Genomic DNA, 20,799 nt, shown 5'->3' with positions numbered 1-20,799 from the left:
CACTTAATCCAAGAAAAGGGTCATTGAAATTGAATCCATTCATGTGCATCTTCCATTTATTGTAGGTCACGTCGTGTTTCTGGGGTTTCTGTAGTCAAAGTTTTTTGTCTTTGTTTTTTATCTTTAAAGTCTTTCACATGTTGGAATTTAAAAGGACTTCTGATCTCTTTCCCTTCTCAAGAGAAAATTAGAAAATCTTATTTCACGCCTACATTTTCATTCAGGCCCACTTCTTCTAATCCTGTTGGAATGGAATGTTCTGGGTATTCTAATTATTATATTTGTCCTAACAATTCTCATAACTGGTCAATCTAAATAGAATTAAAAATGGTTCTCAATATTCATACCTAAACCCAATAATCCTGAAATTGATTTCTGAATTTTTTTCCCATTAGCCTTTCTAACATGATAGGTTATATAGTACAGTTGGTTCTTTTGACAGATTCTTGATGATATTATTATTATTCACCCTTAAATCAGGATTTGTATTTGGACGCTGGGCCTTGGATAATTTTATTGTTGTTCACGAATGATCCATTTCATAAAGACTAAAGGGCCTTAAGGGAATTTTCTCAATAAAAATGGACCTGATAGTGGACATGTTCTGAGTTGGGCTATATGGTGGTCTAACATGCTGGGCCGTGGGCTGGTTGTTGTGCAGTGGGCAAGAAACGTTGTGAAAAGCAAACCTGGTCTGTCCATCAATTAAGAGCGTATTTGTATGATGCTATACAAGTGAGGGCGATGTGATATTGGGCTTGTGTTGCGTTGTTGGATCATGCTATATAAGTGTTGGGGTGGCATTGGATTGCGGTCTGACAAATGTTGCAAATTTTGTGAGGATAGTGTTGGGCTACTCTCATGGGCTCTCAGACGGTGTCCAAGCCTAATATACGGTGGGCTGGTAGCAAGACTAGGCTGTTAGGTTGAGAGTTGGGTTGTGTAGACTAAGGTAGAAATTTTGTATGAAGCAAAGCTTTAAGTGCCCCTTTATAAAGGTTTGGATTTCATATAAGTATTGTGTGCATTGAAAGATAACCAATATAAAATTTACCTCCAACATCTAGTAAAAATTACTAACTATATGTTAGACGTTTTGGCGATTTCGAGATATCTCACTTAATTTAACTCCAATTTAGATCCACGAACAGTCATTTTAAAGGGAATTTTATTATCTTTGATATGAACTCAAATTATTTCCAATCGTGTGGTTAGATCTTAGTCAATTTTAGATCAAGCTCAGTTTTACCATGATCAAACTTGATCAAATTTGGAAAAAAATATTTTAAAACTTAATTTTCTTTCTAATTTCCATCGAATCAAGAGATTGTAACTCTTCTTCGATCATGTTCTTAACATCCTTCTTCAAGTTTTAGGGTCCTTCCTCCATAGCCTTGTGAGATCTACATAAAGCCTTGAAATTCTCAAAAACTTTGTTGAACATTAGCCGCAATTCTTGCAAATCTTATCATAGTTCATCTTTACACTTATCAAGATGACAGCTCCAATTTCATTTGTTTGGAAACTAGCGATCAACGTGTCGTTGCCTCTAAGTTGAAATAGAGAGGTGGACTAGGAGAGAATAATGCAATAACTAAGATTGACGCCAAAGAAAAAAAAGTTGGAACATATTAGCAATGATCTTACAATTGCAAACTGTGACATAATAAAAAATAGATAGAAATTGGTGATTTTGCCACAGGTTTGTTAATTACTTTAAGGGACAAAGATAAGAACCCAGATAGTGTAAATAGTAAAGAATAAATTGCCTTTTTAACTTTTTTCTGACTCAACCCTTCAGCCCACCTATTTTATACGCAAGGGGGAAAAAATTATAGTCTTCTAAGAGCATCTCCAATAGATTGGTAATATCTATTTTTTAGAGAAAAACCCCCCACTTTTCACACTCCAACAGATTCTCTAAATCAAAATGCAAAAATCAAGCTTCAAGTCATCAAAACTTTTCATTTCACTCTAATAGCTCCAGATGTTCGAGTTGTTACATTTATTCCTCGGGAGGTCTGAGGCTGTCCTATTGTAAGCTCTTCAACATCTCTAGCAATTGATGAAAGCCTATTGCCTAAATCAGATAGAGACTGCGACGGAAAGACGGTAGTGAAGGAATATCGGATGGATCAATAATATCAGAAGCACGAGTACAAAAAGTCTGCTGGGTTCCAGGCAACCAGCACGAATAACTTTGGCTGGCAAAATTCACCATTGCGATTGGGATGAACAATGCACTGCCAGGCATTCCCACCTGTTAAGACAAGCAAAATCATTATAAAAAGAAACTGGTTTGACGCTTTGGCTAGACGAAAGATTCATATAAAAAAGGAAATTTAAGAGATCAAGAAACAGAAGGAAATTGATACTATGTACATCCTAGGAGATGAAGTACTTACATTTAGTGGTGAATGAAAAGAAATAAATTAAAATTCCATGCTTAAAGAAATCTACTCTGTAACAAGCCATATGTGGCTAGCTATTAGAAATATCTGAGGCTGCAATCATGATTCAAATCAAGGATATATATAATTCCAGTTCACCATGTAATTCAACATGCTATTTGTGGAACTTCAAAGAATTGTAATCCAATTTTAATCAATTTTGCAGTGATTTATAAAAAACGCAGATACCACCGGCCTATGGAGTGTAAAGTAAGGTTGCACATTTCCAATCAACTGACATTAGTCCTAATAAGCAGAGTGTTAAAAAAACTATATACTTTACTAGAGATCATATAGACACATACCTTTGGTGGAATAGATCACTAAATTACCGGATCTTGTTCTTTGTTTGCTTTACGAACTCCTCACGATCTCCTTTGTGGAACACCTCCAAGTTGTAGGAGAGGCTACTAGAGTCTCTCCTAATTTCCTCACTCCAAATTCTAGGGAACAGTAGATGGTGTCTCAAAAAGATGGCTTATTTTGAGAGAAAACTCAAAAACTATACATATGTTCACTCATTGTCATCTAACTGATGTAGGAGTATTTTAAATACTAGTAAAGATTCACTTACTATCAGATATATGTGATCCCTAAAAGATCTCATCTGTTAAATTTAAATTACTCCACTACTAATATTGATAACTCATATCAATATCTGTTAAGTTTAAATTTAAACTTACTTATCAGATAACCTATATGGATGATCCATGGGTCATGGTTTATGGGTTAGGTCAAAACCAGCCAAATTCTAACATTTCCCACTTGTCCACACTAAGTACTACAGTCAGAACTGGCTCCTCTCAATCTCTTGTCCAATCCTCTCTTTATACAGAAAAATGGAGTGTGTGACTTGACAAGAAGGTGTAAGGTAGGAGTACTATATTAAGTCACCATCTAAACTAACATAGTACATCACTCATAATATCTTGTCTATGCCCCAGATTATTTTATCACACCCGATCAAGTTTCTTTAATCCCCCATGAGTTCAAAACTCAAAACAACACTTGATCCTATACCATATAATATGCTCATGATTATGTTGAAAAACAAATTCCTCATAATCGCCTAGGCTATGAGCCATAAAATAAATGGTGTGTTCTAAATAGCCTTCTCCAAACACTTATGTCAATTCATTCATACTTGACCGCTTTCCTAGACATAATCCGTGAGACCGTATATATCATGGCCCTGAGATGACATGCTAAAGTAGTGACATCAACCATTCACTTCATGACATAGTTCTAGGTTGAAAAGGGCACAGAATGGACCATATAATGGTCAACTAGGGCTCACATAGTGACAGAGTAGGGATCTATCCAATCCCTCCCTTAAGTGGTCTGTTATAGCATATACAGTATAATTTATATGCTATGGTGGAGCTCCCACTCATCTGGGCTTGCCACACTCAAATACCGTACAAATCTTAGTCCAATTGCCACAAAGGCAACCAACTTGAGTTTCCCAGCACAGTTACACATCAAGTTCCTGTCCAAGATCTCACATTTGGCTTTATTCAGGTTTCATGAAGTTGTGGATACACCTCAAGTGCGACTCCCATAAATCTCATCTTAGCCTAGCTAAGGTGACATTCATTATATTATCTTGCATGCCTCCCTAAGCGTCAAGATGATCACTTACTTGATTTATAGAAAAACAAAGTGATCACTATGTCTCATCCTACTCGCTACTCAAGCGCTAGGGTGATCGTCTATGTGAGTAGACCGATCTAAGCCTGGTGACATAATCTCAAAAAATGTGTGATCAATATGCAATATCAATCACATCACAAGATGAATCAAAATGAATAACATCATTATTGCATAAAGTATGAATAAACATAAATGTCCATAAGGTATCCAAAAACATATCAAATCCTACAAAGTCTCAAACACCTAACATGAGCCTGAAAAGCATCTCCAGCAATGGCTTTAGTAAGTGGATGAACCACCATCCAGATAGTGGAGATATTAGAGGTGTGCATGGGTCGAGTTGAGAGGATTTTTTGTCCCCACCCACCATGGTGAGTCAAAAAAAATTCAACCCAACCCAACCCAACTCACATGGGTCGGGTTGGGTCGGGTTGAACCCATGGGTTTGACAAATTTTTATTATTAATATTATTAAATTGAGTAGAAAAATAATATAAATATTAATATATTAAAAAAAACCTAAAAATTAATATAAATGTAACTCCTTAAAGGCAAACAATACTATTCACTAAATAACAATAGTAATTTATTAGGATTTGTGTGAACTAATTGGCTTTTATATAGGATAAGAAGAACTGGTTATTTAAAAAAATTTATTAATTATATAATATATTATATATATATTAAATTAGTATTAGTAGAAGGAACTGAGGAAATGCTGCTCTACAGCTGGTTTTTTATTATTATTAAATATATAATATATATTTAAATATATATATAAGTGCCTTACAATTAATTTAAAAAAAATTATTAAATATAAAATATATTTTAAATATATATTAAATATGGGTGGCTCGGGTCGGGTTTGGCGGGTTTGTAATTTTATAACCCAAACCTAACCCGACCCGCTATAAAATTTTTTTTTGTAACCCAACTCAACCCACCAAGCCTTAAAAACCAACCCAACCCGGCGGGTCGGGTTGGGTTGGGTCAGGTTTGGCGGGTCGGTGGGTTTTCTGCACACCCCTTGGAGATATGTTGGAGGATCACCTCTCCTTGTGTAATAGCAAGACAAACGTAATTATAACGAGTCTGTATGTGTTTGCTTTTGCTATGATACTTAGGATCTTTAGCATGAACCAAGGCTACCATACTGTCACAATACATTTTTACGGCTTCATCTGCAAGAGATGTCACCCTTAGGCTTTGGAAAAATCTCTTTAAGTAAACAGCTTCTTGGATCTATTCATTGCTGTATTTTTTGTTAATAGTTTATGCAACTTGCAATATAGTAAGTTCAAGCCAGTGCTAAGACATAACAGTCCAATCAACAATAAAGAGATAACCACCACGTAGCATGTTAAGCAACACTTATAGGGGTGAGTTCAAGTTGATTACATTGGTAAATTTTTTTATTGCTGAATAAGGGACTTAGATTCAAATCCCACGTACAAAAGAAAAAAATGAAATTAATTAATATCTTAATTTGATAATTAAAAAATATATATATCATGAAACGAACACCATAAATATTAAATCCAATGGTGTCTATTTTAAATATAATAAAAAATAAAATAAAATAAAATAAAATAAAAAGAAAGAAAGAAGGAGAGAAAAGAAGGAATCTTATTCATATATGATAATACTTAATTACTCTAAGTTTTATACTCCCTCCGTCCCACTTTGTTTGTCCTATTTGAAAAGTCAAACTTTTTAAGGGAACATCATTTAGTATCTTGTTTACCTTTTAAAAATGTATAAATTTCCAAAACTAACCTTAAATAAATTTATCAAAAAATTGAATTAGTAAATTAATAGGGATATAATAGGAACATTAGTAAATTAATGACTTTTATTTTTAGAAACAGGACAATATTTTGGGACATCCCAAAATGGAATAGAGGACAAACAAAGTGGGACAGAGGGAGTATCTATTTTGGAGTGCTTTCATATGCCCCATGTCCCCACCCCTCTAAAAAAAGATAATATAAAAAAGAGAAAAATATAGTAATGCGAGAAGCAGATACATATTTGAACGCACGTGGACACGAAATTTTATTTCCAACGTCCCCATCTCTTCTATCTTTGCCATTTCTGCTTCCTTATTCCAAACGAGTTCACAAGCCAGTCAAGTTTCCTAGCGCTCATTTTGTGGCCCATAACTAGTCCAATTATAAAACCGCTTCCATATCCAATCACAACAAATGTCCAATCAATTTCAATTGAAGATCTAGAGTACTCTAGATTCTCTTTGAACGTTAAAGGCGATCTTTCATATTTTCTTGACAACATGTTCCCACACAATCCTAAATTCTCTTCAAATGAACTATTTAGAAATGTATCAAATTGGTTTCCTCGTGGTATGGATCCTGTGAAATTATTATAAGATATGTCAAAAGATGCTAGGATAGTGAGTTGTACTAGTTGTTAAGAAATCTCTCTTGAGAGTTTGTTGTGAGAAAGGTCTAGTGATTCAAGTAGTGCCAAGTGTCCCAAGTATGATGGTATATGACCAATAAATATATTATTGGATAAGTTTAATGCACGAAGCCTCTTAAGAGTTCCAATAGATTTTGGAATCAATCCTTCAAATCTGTTGTGTGAGAAATCAATGATTTCCAAGCCTTCTATTATTTTATAATATTTTGTTTTCAAGTGCTTGTTTGTCATTATCATCGAATAGTCATAATGATCAGAAAAATGACCAAGTGATCCCATCTGAAAAACAAATGTCTTTACTTGCATGTAACCTAACTGGCCGTCATCAACAATTTTCATGGCATTCCAACTTTGGAAGAATTTTGAAGGTAGACTACCAGTGATACTATTGCAAGAAATGTCAAAGATGCGCAATTTAGGGAACACAAGACTAAATTCAGGAGCTGCTATTGGACCATGAAAATAATTAGAGCGCAATATGAGAATCTTCAACTCAGGAAGGGTTGCCAACCAAAAGGGAAAACTATCGTTGATCTGGTTGTTTCCAAGATCAAGAATCTCGAGCAACATACAATTGACTATTGATTTTGGGACTTGCCCTCTCAACTTGTTGTCACCAACGTGAATCATCCTTAATTTGTTCCCACTTTTCCACATGTGAGGAATAATGCCATGCAAGTTGTTTCTTCTTAAATTCAATATGGTGAGAGAATTGCTAAAGTTTCCCAAACATTTTGGAATTTTTCCACTCAAGTTGTTCTCCGACAAATCAAGAACTTCAAGAAATATTAAATTGCAAAACAATGGTGAGATCTCTCCTGTAAGTTCATTTTTTGAGATTGAATAGAAGAAGATGGGGGATTGTGGAACTGGCAATGATCCTTGGAGCTTGTTTGAGCTTATGTCTAGAAATTCTAAACCAGACCGGGGAAGAACAACAAGAGTTTGAGAGCCGGTTAGAAAGTTGTGAGAGAGATCCAAAAAGACCAGATTTTGTGTGCTTGTTTTCCAAAACCATTGGGGTATCTGGCCATGAATATTGTTGAAGGCTAAATCTAAGGAACCCAATCTATCTTGATTTTGTAAGAAGTTCGGGAACTCACTCAGATTGCATGAAGCCAACCCCAACATCATGAACTTTTGAAGAGTAGAATTGGAATTTTTTTGGGGGGGGGGCAATGATAATTTGTTCAATGACACACACAATGCTGTTAAGTTTTTAAGCCCAAGTAGCATGTCTAGCTCCACCGTGCCACTTAAATTATTTGAAAAAAGATCAAGATTCCAGATTCTCAAGTTGAGAGATTGAGCTTGAAATGGCACCACTCAACTCATTTAATGAAAAATCCAGATAAACTAATTTGGTTAGATTGAAAACCCAAAATGGTATGCGACTAGTGAAATCATTAGAGCTTAAATCCAAATCAGTGAGTTGGGTGAAATTGGCAAGAGATGGTGGGATCTCTCTTAAATTGTTTTTGGAAAGGCGCAAATGAATAATTTTGTTGAGCTGATTAAGCCATGACAAGCTCCCACTACTCATGTTATAAGAGGAAATTGATAGCACAAATAGTTGGTAGAGATTTGAGAAGAAATAAGGCATCTGTTCTCTAAATTGATCTCCTGAAAGGTATAGAATAGTGAGCTTAGAAAGGTTACCTAGTGAAGGGGGAATCAACCCTGAGAACTTACAATCTCCAAGATCCAAATGCTCCAAGGAATCAAGGTTTTCGATTGAGGCAGGTATCTCACCAGAAAATCCGATATGCCACACTGACAAATGCTTAAGGTGACTGCTCAAATGCAAGTGAGGTAAATAACCTTTGAGATCAAAGTTGTTCCCTAGCCCAAGAAACTGTAGGTTTGGTAGCTGCAAAATCCTTATTGGAAATTGTCCAACCAACCTACAATCACGGAGGGCAAGAGCAGTCAGGGAGGATATATTTGCCAACTGATTTGGAACTGGAGAAGATATGTCTACCAAAGAGAGATCAAGTTTCTCTAGGTTGATTAAGTTTTGTACTAGGCTTTCTAGAGTGGGACTTTTGAGTTCCACCAGTGAGATATTAATGCTAGCCTCATAGTGTTTGTATAAGTTATCTAGTAGTATCTTTTATGTGTTTACAACTCCTGGATTAGCAAGGAAATGAATGCGTAGATCATTTATAGACAAATGGAATGAAATATGAAATGGCATGCATACAAGATTGGGTGAATTCCACCAGCACCAGTAGCTGTACTTAGGAAGTCTCTGTGTTGGCCTCACTATAGCTCAAGTTGTCACTCCCCATCAATTATGGCATTTGAAGCAGCATGTATACACACCCTTCATTTTTTAGTAGAAATTTTTATCTCTCTTTCAGTATTGTATCTCGCATTTAGCCTTAGGAATATAGGATGAGAAATTACGATATTTCTAAGTGTTAGAGATATATTAGTCCATTAGCATAGATCCAAGCCTAATTCTACTTTGTGTGCAAGTCAAGTCTCCTACTTGTACTAAGTCTATTTGTCTAGGATTTAGTCTACTATGAGGGCGTTTGGATTCAGATGAATCCTGCGTTCACATTTCTAGTGTCAAGTTTTCTCCTTTTTTTTTCTTTTTTTTTTTGGCCCGCATTTGTTGACTTTGGGGGGACAAATTTTATTGTTATGAACAGTAAATACACTGTTCACATACTGTGCTGACACTGTTCACGCATTAAAAAATATTAAAAATGGGTCCCACGGTACTATTTACACATTTAAAAATTATTTTGCTACAGTGTTTTCAGTTTTCAGTTTTCAGTTTTCAGTTTCAGCAACAATAAGCTCAATCCAAACAGACCCTATATATACACACATTATAATTCATTGCAATACAGGGTTTGTAATACACTCTAATATATTATTAATGTAGCTCTTTAGGGTTTCTTCCATGGATATACTTTCGATTCCGCATCCATACTAACATATTCAACATGGTGTATCAATGCTAATATTTGACATGGTATCAGAGCTACCTTCTTGTGGCCATGGTTTTCCGTTCTTACGGTATATTTAAGAGCAATCTTTGTCTTCCTTAGTGTTTTTCTTTGCTGCGTTCATCTACTTTGGCTTCCTACTACTACCGTCAAAACTCTCTGGTATAGTCAAGTCACCATTAAAAGTTGCATCAACACAAGGACGAGTGAGGAGTCATGTGATTGTAATAAACGGAATCCATAAGCCAAGAGAAAGGAGACATACCAAATAAAGCTGAGAGAGAAGAGGAATAAAATGCATTACTAACCATATGAATGACATTGGCGATGATATTTTTAAGGTCATCTGTGAATATGGTGAAAGTGCGACCTCTACCCTCTCAATTCTTGGAGTCTTTAATGTTTTTGACCTTTCTTACAATTTATTTTCTGTGGGACAATTAGTTGAGTTAGGTTATCGCATTATATTTGATTATTCTGGGTGTATTGTATAGGATCCGAGGACGGAACAGGAGCTTGGGAACCTAGGTTCAAGCCTAATTCTACTTTGTGTACAAGCCAAGTCTCCTACTTGTACTAGAAGTCTATTAGTCTAGGATTTAGTCTACTATATATACACGTGTTATGATTCATTGTAATACATGATTTGTACTACACTCTAATATATTATTGATGTAGCCCTTTAGGGTTTCCTCCGTGGATGTAAGTCGTTAGACTGAACCACGTAACCCTCGTGTGTTATTATATTTTATACTTTATGCTTTCGCTTCTACATCCATACTAACATATTCAACATGGTGTATCAATAATAATATTTAACACTAAGCACCGTAACCAATTTTCCATACCCTGATAGAAGGGCTGGATCTCTATAGTCTCTCACGTGTTGGAATACTGTTAGTCAAAGTTTTTTGTCTGTCTTTTATCTTTAAAGTCTCTCACGTGTTGGAATTTCAAATGACTTCTGATCTCTTTCTCTTCTCAAGAGGAAATTAGAAAATCTTATTTCACGCCTACATTTTCATTCAGGTCCACTTCTTCTAATCCTCTTGGAATGGAATGTTCTAGGTATTCTAATTGTTATATTTGTCTTAACAATTCTCATAACCGGTCGATCTAAATAGAATTTAAAATCTTTCTCAATATTCATACCTAAACTCAATAATCCAGAAATTGATTTCTGAATTTCTTCCTATTAGCCTTTCTAACAGGATAGGTTATATAGTACAGTCGGTTCTTTTGACAGATTCTTGATGATATTTATTCGCTCTTAAACCAGGATTTGTATTCGGACGCTGGGCCTTGGACAATTTTATTGTTATTCACGAATGATCCATTTGATAAAGACTAAAGTGCCTTAAGGGACTTTTTGCAATAAAAATGGACCTGATAGTGGACATGTTCTGAGTTGGGCTGTTAGGTAGAGAGTTAGGTTCAATAGACTAAGGTGGAGATTCTGTATGGAGCAAAGCCTTAAATGTCCCTTTATAAAGCTTTGGATTTCAAATATGTATTGTGTGCACTGAAAGACAACCAATGTAAAATTTACATCCAATATTTAATAAAAATTAATAAGTGTATATTGAGTGTTTTGACAATTTCGAGATATCTCACTTAGTTTAACTCCAATTTGAATTCACGAGTAGTCATTTATTTTAAAAGGAATTTTATTTTCTTTGATATGGACCCAAATTATTCCTAATCGTGTGGTTAGATCTTAGTCAATTTTAGATCAAGCACAGTTTTACCACAATCAAACTTGATCAAATTTGGAAAAAATATTTTAAAACTTAATTTTCTCTTTAATTTCTATTGAATCAAGAGATTGTAACTCTTTTTTAATCATTTTCTTAACATCCTTCTTCATTTGCATAAAGCCTTGAAATTCTCAAAAACTTTGTTGAACATTAGCCGCAATTCTTGAAAATCATAGGTCATCTTTCTAATTTCATTTGTTAGGAACCTAGTGATCAACGTGTGGTTGCCTCAAAGTTGAACTAGAGAGGTGGACTAGGGAGAGAATAATGCAATAACTAAGATTGACGAAAAAAAAAAAGAGGTTGGAACATATTTGTAATGTCCTTACAATTGCAAACTGACAACCAAAAATAGATAGAATTTGGTGAATTTGTCGCAGATTTATTAATTACTTATAAGGAAAAAGATAAGAATCCAGATAGGGTAAAATATCTCAAAGTACACTAAATAGTAAAGAATAAATTGCCTTCTAACTTTTTTCTGACTCAAGCCTTCAGCCCCCTATTTTATATGCAAGGGGGAAAAATTTATAGCCTTTTAACTGATAAATCAAAATGCAAAAATCAAGCTTCAACTCATCAAAAATTTTCAAGTCACTCCAATAGCTCCAGATGTTTGAGTTGATACATTTATTCCTCGGGAGGTCTGTGGCTGTCCTATTGTAAGCTCTTCAACATCTCTAGCAATTGATGAAAGCCTATTGCCTAAATCAGATAGATTGCGACAGAAAGATGGTGGTGAAGGAATATTGGATGGATCGATAATATCAGAAGCACAAGTACAAAAATTCTGCTGGGTTCCAGGCAACCAGCACAAATAACTTTGGCTGGCAAAATTCACCATTGGGTTTGGGATGAACAGTGCACTGCCAGGCATTCCCACCTGTTAAGACAAGCAAAATCATTATAAAAAGAAACTGGTTAGATGCTTTGGCTAGGCGAAAGATTCATATAAAAAAGAGAATTTAAGAGATCAAAGAAACAGAAGGAAATTGATACTAGGTATATCCTAGGAGATGAAGTATTTACATTTAGTGGTGATTGAAAAGAAATAAATTAAAATTCCATGCTTAAAGAAATCTACTTTGTAACAAGCCATATGTGGCTAGCTATTAGAAACATCTCAGGCTGCAATCTTGATTCGAATCAAGGATATATAATATATATATAAGTCCAGTTCACCATATAATTCAACATGCTATTTGTGGAACTTCAGAGAATTGTAATCCAATTTTAATCAATTCTGCAGTGATTTATTAAAAACGCAGACACCACCAGCCTATGGAGCATAAAGTAAGGTAGCAAATTTCCAATCAACTGACATTAGTCCTAATGAAGCACAGCATAGAAGATCATACGATTATAGCACCATTTTAAAGCACTATTAAGTAAAAAGTTTCGCCATAATCTTGCCAGCTACCACTCACCACAATTTAAGCAAGCATATTTCCGGGAGAACCCTTTCCCTCACCAAAAATTGAATAAAGAATTTTTATTTTATTTAAAAGCACTGCAAGATATTAAATTTGTAAACAGTGTGCAAATGATGGTCTAATTCCTCAAAGGTTCATTGCATTGACAAGTTGCTTTAAAGATCACTAACAATGAATGGTTTTTAGTGTAATAGTTGATATAGTTCTTATCCAGTAATCTAATAGTAAAGATAAAATACACACTATGTTGTGACCTAAAATCAGTTTAAATAATTTTTATTTTACTACCATATGAAATAGAATTCAACAATTAAAAAAGGTGGCAAAAATCAAATTATTAATTACCATGGAAGGAATCTGACAATAACTTGGAACACCACATACAGAGGCTGGAATTTGAGCAAGTGGTGGAATGTCCAATGCCAAAGATTCAGAGCTGCTTTCAGCATCACTTTTCTTAGTTTGTGAAACTTGGCAATCCTTAGGAGCAGACGGAGAGATTTCCGCTTCATTCTGCAGAGTCAAGTCAAACACACTCGGTCTACGTTTCATCTTATTAGTTTCAGCCTGTCTCAAGAAATATTTCTGTGCATGACTAGCAACCTGGGCTGGGGTTTTGGTGATCACAAACTTCTGTGAAATTTCTTTCCAATCATGTTTCCCAAGCTGGTTTAGACCAATTAGAAATAATTTGTGCTCTTCCTCAGTCCATCGCTTCCCTGAAACAAACAGCAAATTAACTACATTAAAAACTGCTAATTAATAATTCGTATGTCCAATGCTAACTTCTTTCCAGCAAACAAAATACTGACACAATGGTTTTACTTCCATAAGAAAGAAAACACAAGATTTACTTTCTATAAACTAAAACTAAAAGCAGTTTTTTGACATAATATATACCTTTCGGTTTCTGATCAACAGCAATGCTTGGCTCTCTAACAACTTTACTCTTGTTGTTCTCGACGTTGCCATTAACATTATTCTGTAAATAAACACCAAAAATTTTGATGCACGCAGCTGCGTTAGTGTTATTATTGGCAGAATTGCTAATAACAGAGCTGGTGCAATTCTTAAAGTTGTGGCCAGTGAGGCCACATTGGGAGCACTTTCTTTCCCTCACCATTGTTCTCTCTAGCAAAGAATAACCCAACCCCTTAATAACTACTGCAACTCTCTTTCAAACTCTTATTACAATGTCTATTACATAGTGAGAGGGTTATATATATATTGATAAGGATTTTGGATTCCTAGTGGCAGTCGGATTAATGCAGATTGGTTAAGGGAGAATAGAATATTTTAATATTTTATGTTGTTTTCTCTTTCCTAGAGGAATTAGGATTTATTTGCTTTTACAATTTCAATTAAAATCCTTTTCCTAGTTGAATTCGGTTTATTACATATTCTCATATGTATGTTTATTACAATTCTCATCTGACAAAACATAGACATTAAACACTTAAACATTTATAAACATACAGAAAGAGTGATAAAAGTACAGTACCTGGTGTATTGAAAATGAATGCGGTGAAGGGGAATTAGGATACAGGGACTTTCGAACAAGCAAGCACTAAGAGAAGTACTGATTGTATTTCTTCTTGTATTGGGTGTTATCGCCATTTAGAAGAGATGGGTCTCCTCTCTTGCGGTTTGTGGGTTTGGGAATTTTGGGGGGAGATGGATTGGAGTGGCCACCAGGTGGAGAGGGTCAAAAATTGAGACTTCTCTACAGAATGTGTTGGATTTGCAACATATTTTCCTCCAAATTATTGCTTATCTGGGTTTTTTTTTTTAAATGAAAGCAATGAACTTTAACAGCACACCAGAATCCATAATACAATTAAGCCTCAGCCTCCATTGAAATTACATCAACAGAACTCGGAGGACCAAGAGCTAGACCAAAATACCCAAAAACAGAATTACTGAAAGACTTTTGCTAATTCATAGGCAGCCTTGTTTGCTGCCCGATTTAAACCTAACGAAATACACTAGAATAAAAAGGTCTAACCATGAGATTTTGTCTATTGCGGCCTTCAAGGCTTACGCGGTTTTTTTTATATTTTTGGGGTAAAGTCTGTATCTTTTTTATTGTCCAAATCAGCATTCACAATGGGAACAGCATATGCTATATATTGGTAGTATTTAACATTTAAACTCTAAACTCCCCAACAGATGGTCTTGCAAAACCTAATTATTGTAAAAAAAATTGCAATTATGCTACAATGCGATTCTACAATTCAAAATGTAGAATCGCACGGTAGCATAATTGTAAATTAAATAATAGTTTTTTATTCAATCTGACTTTTTCTCTCTTTATTTTCTGTGTTTTTCAATCCTCTCTCCTCCTTCCGTGATTCTCTCTCTCCTTCAATCCTTTCTCCCTCACTCCCACTCTATCTCTCTATCTCCACTCCCTGTTTCTCTCGATGTGCAATGGTGGCCTACTTAGGGTGGATCTTGACGTGGCAAGGTCACGGTGGTGGTGACCTTGCCACGCCGTGGTGGCAGTGGTGGCTTGTTTCTCTAGCCCTCGTTGGAGCTGACACGGGACTCGCCATTGTCAAAGAGAAGACCAAGTTCGACGTGGTTATCGAGGATGTCCCCAACAATTTGAGGATTTTAGGGATTAAGGCGGTGAGGGCGTTGACGAGCTTGGCTTTGAAGGAGGCTAAGGAGTTGATTGAAGGGTTGCCTAAGAAGTTTAAGGAAGGGGTTTCTAAAGATGAGGCTAAAGAGGCCAAGAAGCAGCTTGAGGAAGCTGGAGCTAAGATTGCTATTGTGTAATTTGAATTTGATTTTGATTTTGGGGTTTCTAATGGTTAATTTGTGTTTCATCAAAAAAAAAAAATGTATAGTACTTTTTTTTTTGATAAACTGAAAACTTTTATTAGAGGAAAGCAAAGAAAGATTACAAAGCTTGATAAGGGTAGCCTCCTTCTCAACTACACTAACAACAATAGGAGGGCAGTGACCCACACCAAAAACTATCAAAATATCCATAGCTTTCAAACCATTTAGTTAATTCATGAGCTGCCTTGCTGGTAGGGTGTGGAGAGAACCCACCAACTCACTAAAACCAACCCGACTCAACTGGTGGATCATGAATTTTTTTTTACAGTGGGTCGGGTTGGGTTCGAATAATGAGATTTACCAATCCGCCTAACTCGACCCAACTCCCCTATATTTAATATATTGTTAAATTTTAAAGAACATATTATATAATTTTTTTTTTTTTTTGGCCTCTTCCTAAATAAAACCCAAACCTTAAGTTCTTAGCATATAGTTTGTGTTTGTTTGATGTTATGCTCATGATTATTTGGTTAAAAATTTTCTCTTATTTGTGATGGTGTTTTAATGCTCAATTTAATAATAATAACTAGTCGCTAACTCGTGTGATGCACGGAAAAACTACTAACTTTGAAAAAAAAAATCCAACAAATGAGTAAATAGACATTTTGCTAGTTAGTATTTTTTTTTTTCTTTTTAAATGAAGAAATATTTAACTTCTAACTTTTCCATAGTTTAGAAGTGTTGTCTAACATTGAACGTTATTGAGTTGCAAGTGCATAGTTACCGAAACCTACAAAGTAATTTACAATTCTTAAATTAATAAAGCAAAACTCACAATGATTATATATACTCACACTCAAAACTAATATAAACTGCAAATATATAAACAAAGACCATGATATGAGGAAGACACACCAAGTTTTTTTTTTGAAACCGGAACCAAATGACTTTCATTAAATCAAAAGACTAGAATCCAAATACAGAGCATCCACAGCAGGGGGAGGATCCTCCTCCATCCATACGATATCATCATCAGATAACCTAGCAAATTTTGCCAAAGCATGAGCAACACCATTGGCACTACGCCTAACACAGCTAGTTGAAATGGATCTAAAACCTGCAGCCAAGCACCAAATATCTTCATAGATCAATCCAAGCCGAGAGAAGTTTGGTTGAGCCTGTGAAACTGTCTTCATAACCAGGGCATTATCACCTTCTAGTATCACCTCCATAAAACCAGCGTCTATAGCAAATTCCAAAGCTTTGCGACAAGCCATCACCTCCAATTCTTCACTATCCCTCACAGCACCTCCCTTGGCAGATACAACAGCCATAACTTCACCATTCCTATTGCGAATAATAGCACCATATCCCGAAGTCACACCATTATCAAAACTGGCTCCATCAAAATTCAGCTTGAAGAACTCTCCTTTTGGTGGCTGCCATGCTTGACTTGCAAGGATGTGGACTGATACAGGTACACTCAGTTGGCCTTGAGCCTCAACAAACTCTTTCAAATAATCTGATGCACGTTGGTGAGACCGTGATGGGTGTTGGAAAACACCCCCATGCAACACCGTGTTCCTCTGTAGCCAAATTTGCCAACAAATCACCCAAAATAAATCCCATTCCTTCAATGACAACTTCGACATGAGACCAGCTACTAGCTGTCTAAAATCCACTTGCTCAGTCCCAAATTTTTGAAATCTGATAACACTACTCGCCCACACATCCTGTGCAGCCCCACACTCCCAAAGCACATGCAATACCGTTTCTATAGCTCTATGACAGAAGCAACAACTCGCATCCTCCACCACCCTTCTCCGAACCAAGTTATCCCGTGTAGGCAATATATTTTGACATGCTCTCCAAGAAAAGAGTTTTACCTTATTGGGGACCATTGCTTTCCAAACCCGTAACCATAAGGAAGTGCTTGCTCTTTGCATTGAAGTCTCTCCTGAGGAACTCTCTGCCATCTTCAATAGCTTAGCAACATGGTACCCGAACTTCACACTATAGCTACCCTTCTTTGTAAACAACCATACCAAGGAATCTTGCACAACCCGCCTGCTCAAAGGAACCTGAAGAATAGCTTCAGCATCAAACTGATGGAATAAAGCCTGAATTCGTTCTCTATCCCACTGGTGGGTCTGCCAATCTATTAAGTCTGAAACCCTCCACTCCAAAATATCCTCCTCGGGTTGGAACAAAATTTTTCTAGCTGGCTGATTAGGTAACCAACAATCCTTTAGAACATGGATAGAAGCACCATTACCCACTCTCCAATAACACCCTCTCCTCAAAACCGGTTGGGCAGCCAGCAAGCTCTTCCAAACGTAAGAGCTATTTTGACAATCCTTCGCCTCAAGGAACTCACACCACGGAAAATATTTTGCCTTAAAACAATTATACAAAAGAGAGTTTTTATCTTGCAACAACCTCCATCCTTGCTTTGCTAGCATAGCTAAATTAAAGGATCTAATATCTCGAAAGCCCATCCCACCCTCTTTCTTTGACTGTGTTAAAAAGCTCCAGCTTTTCCATTGAATTTTCCTCTCTTCACCAACTTGGCCCCACCAAAATCTAGCACACATAGCATCCAACTCATCACATAATTTTCCAGGCAATTGAAACACCCCCATCGTATAGGTGGGAATAGATTGAGCCACTGCTTTTATCAGAATCTCTTTCCCCGCCCTAGAAAGCAACTTCCCTTTCCAACCTTGCATCTTTTTCCAAACTCGTTCCTTAAGGAAAGTAAAAGAATCATATTTCCTCCGTCCAATCAAAGTAGGCAGCCCCAAATAAGAATCAAACCTTTCCACGGCCTTCACCTTCAGTTTATCAATAATCCATGCTTTTTGCTCCACAGATACATTGCTGCTAAAATAAGCAAAAGACATCTCTAGGTTAATGCATTGGCCAGAAGCATCAGCATAATGCTGTAGAGTATCTGAAACAACCTGCACTTCATTTTTACTAGCCTGACAAAAAATCAAAGAGTCATCAGCAAAAAGCAAATTAGTTATACGAGGAGCATTTCAGCATAAAACTTGGTGTGTGTGTGTGTGTGTGTGTGTGTGTGTGTGTGTGTGTGTGTGTGTGAAGCCACACCAAGTTTTAAATTTGAGTTGCAATATGACTTTCTCATAGTAATATACAATATAGACAATTTAAAACATGGAACAATATCAAAATTATAATACCTAATTCCATTATCTTTTATATTGAATCCAAACAAATAATTAATTGAAATTAATCCAAAAAAATAATTAATCAGCCAAAAATCATAGCTGTTAATGGGAAAACAAAAAATCACATAAACCTAAATAAAAAACATTTAAGGTGAAGAATTAAGATCAACCTACTGAAATACAAGTACCAAAAACCTCAAGACTTGAAACTTCAAAATTTATAGAATCTCTAAATTCTACTTCAAAACCAAACCAAAATCAACAAATTTATATATAACATACCAACTAAAAATTTATTGTTCCCTAGGCTGGAAGACATAGGTTGCAGTTTTGATTTTTCTCCAAAAAAAATAGAGATGCTTTATTTACAATGTACAATATATAAAAAATTAAAAAAATTAAAAAAAATTAGTAGAAATTTTAATCCAAAAACCAAACCCACGAAAACAATGTCAATATAAATATGGAGATTAACCCAAACACTCAAAAGAAAATCAATTCCAAACATTACAAAAGAATAAGATAGAAAGAAAATGTCAGGCACATATGAAAGCAAATAAAAAATTCAACATAAAAGAAAAAATTCATTAATAACAATATAAACAAATATCCACGTATGTTGAATTGAAATTTTATTAATAATAACAATATAAAAAAATTCGACATAAAATTCATTAATAAAAGAAGAAAGTTGAATCAAATTTCTTAGTTTTTTTTTTTTTTATACGTTAGTCGCTTTTTTTTTTCTTTTTTTTTTTTTAATCCTAAAGTAAAGTTAAGCTTAGGGTTTTGAGGTGGTAACAGCTAAGGTTTTGAGGAGGGAAAAGAGACTCCTAACAAGAGTCCTTCTCTCTTTTTTTTTTTTTCTAAATCCTAAGTCTTTTTTTTTTTTTTTTGGTTACGTGAGTCTCTCTTCTTTTTCCTTTTTTTTGAATCCTAAAGTGAAGTTAAGTTTAAGGTTTTGAGGTGATAATTGTTAGGACTTAAAGGAGGGGAGAGAGTCCTAATAGGACTCTCTCTCTCTCTCTCTCTCTCTCTCTCTCTCTCTCTCTCTCACATGGGTCTTTTTTTTTATTTGAGTCCTATTTTCAATGTGAGTCTCTTTTTTTTCTGTTTTCTTTTTCAATCCTATCAGAATTTTTGTTTTTATTTATTTAAATAATGTTGATGTTTAAAATTGTGGAGAGGTCAACCAAAAGTCAAAGCTTTCAGTTTTATTTATATCTATATATATGGACAAAACTTAGGTGTTGTTCCTTAGATTCCCCATTTAAGATTAAGCAATGTAGCTAATTAACTAAAAAATACACTTCAATCCCATGAGAAAAAATTTACATGGTAGAATCTTAAGAGGAGAACCTAAAAAATAGCACCTAACACCTAAGTATTGTACCTAAGTCTTGCCCTATATATATATAGTAATTAAAAAAAAATGTATCTTCGATTCTCTTATAGTGAATTTGCTTTACCTAGAGTATTGCTAGGTCAAATCTTCCCCATGTTTATACCATAAAACGATTCGTTTCATCGATTTTTCTGGATCATCATGTTGTGGTGTTATTTACTTTCCACTATTTTACATGATATGATTTATTATTGTTTGACCAAGATCTAAATAATTAACCTAAGTAATCACTTGGCTAATATGTTAGGTTAAACAATCTACTTTAAGGGGTCTAAACAAACAAACAAGTGGAATCAAAGTGGGTTAGCTCTTGTTTTTATATTTTTATACCTAAAGTTGATCTTTGACCCTTGCTGTCATGGATTTTTTGTCTTTATACTTGAATGCAATTAGGTTGAGAATTGAATCTATTTCCTCTTGGACTATGTGGCTTTTTAAATGAGTTAATCCTATCCTTGAGTATCTAGGGATAAATACTTGTTGCAATAATTATGTTTGTTATACTGCTTTAACTACTTTAAAGGGATATTTGTCTTTAGTATTTGGATAGTGGTTGTTCCAAGCACATGACAGGTAATAAAGCGTTGTTCAAGACACTTTTTGAAGGAATGATTGGAACCGTCACATTTGGAGATGGAAGCAAGTTAGTCATCCGAGGTATTGGAACAATAGACATTCTAAGGTTGCCCATGTTCGAAGATGTGTGGTACGTGGATGG

General features: G+C 35.2%; 2 protein-coding genes across 3 annotated transcripts; one reads left to right on the top strand and one right to left on the bottom strand.

Annotated features, from left to right (window-relative positions):
• Positions 1-1,959: 1,959 nt before the first annotated feature.
• On the bottom strand, positions 1,960-14,186 carry LOC126698644 (probable transcription factor At5g61620). 2 transcript variants are annotated; one of them, XM_050396020.1, is made up of 3 exons: positions 13,596-14,186; positions 13,041-13,414; positions 1,960-2,260 (listed from the first exon to the last, which is right to left on the bottom strand). In XM_050396020.1, the coding sequence occupies exons 1-3, from the start codon at positions 13,816-13,818 to the stop codon at positions 2,081-2,083; spliced, it is 777 nt and encodes a 258-aa protein (XP_050251977.1). In that variant the 5' UTR covers positions 13,819-14,186; the 3' UTR covers positions 1,960-2,080. The 2 variants fall into 2 exon arrangements, with proteins under 2 accessions (XP_050251977.1, XP_050251976.1); XM_050396019.1 differs by lacking the exon at positions 1,960-2,260 and adding an exon at positions 11,615-12,145 and having other exon boundaries at positions 13,596-14,183.
• A 939-nt stretch (positions 14,187-15,125) lies between these two features.
• LOC126701089 (50S ribosomal protein L12, chloroplastic-like) lies at positions 15,126-15,476 on the top strand. The gene has a single exon (XM_050399228.1). It carries the CDS (start codon positions 15,126-15,128, stop codon positions 15,474-15,476), a length of 351 nt encoding a protein of 116 aa, XP_050255185.1.
• Positions 15,477-20,799: the final 5,323 nt, after the last annotated feature.

This window comes from Quercus robur, chromosome 9, assembly GCF_932294415.1.
Source record: "Quercus robur chromosome 9, dhQueRobu3.1, whole genome shotgun sequence".
Lineage (NCBI taxonomy): Eukaryota > Viridiplantae > Streptophyta > Magnoliopsida > Fagales > Fagaceae > Quercus > Quercus robur.
This window is presented reverse-complemented; position numbering and strand designations above follow the sequence as displayed.

Excerpts from the sequence above, each read along its gene's own strand:
- LOC126701089 (XM_050399228.1), top strand. The coding sequence starts at position 15,126 with ATGGTGGCCTACTTAGGGTGGATCTTGACGTGGCAAGGTCACGGTGGT.
- LOC126698644 (XM_050396019.1), bottom strand. The coding sequence starts at position 13,818 with ATGGTGAGGGAAAGAAAGTGCTCCCAATGTGGCCTCACTGGCCACAAC. Across the intron at positions 13,415-13,595 it reads TGTTGATCAGAAACCGAAAG|GGAAGCGATGGACTGAGGAA; the intron begins GTATATATTATG and ends TGTTTGTTTCAG. Across the intron at positions 12,146-13,040 it reads ATTGTCAGATTCCTTCCATG|GTGGGAATGCCTGGCAGTGC; the intron begins GTAATTAATAAT and ends TTGTCTTAACAG.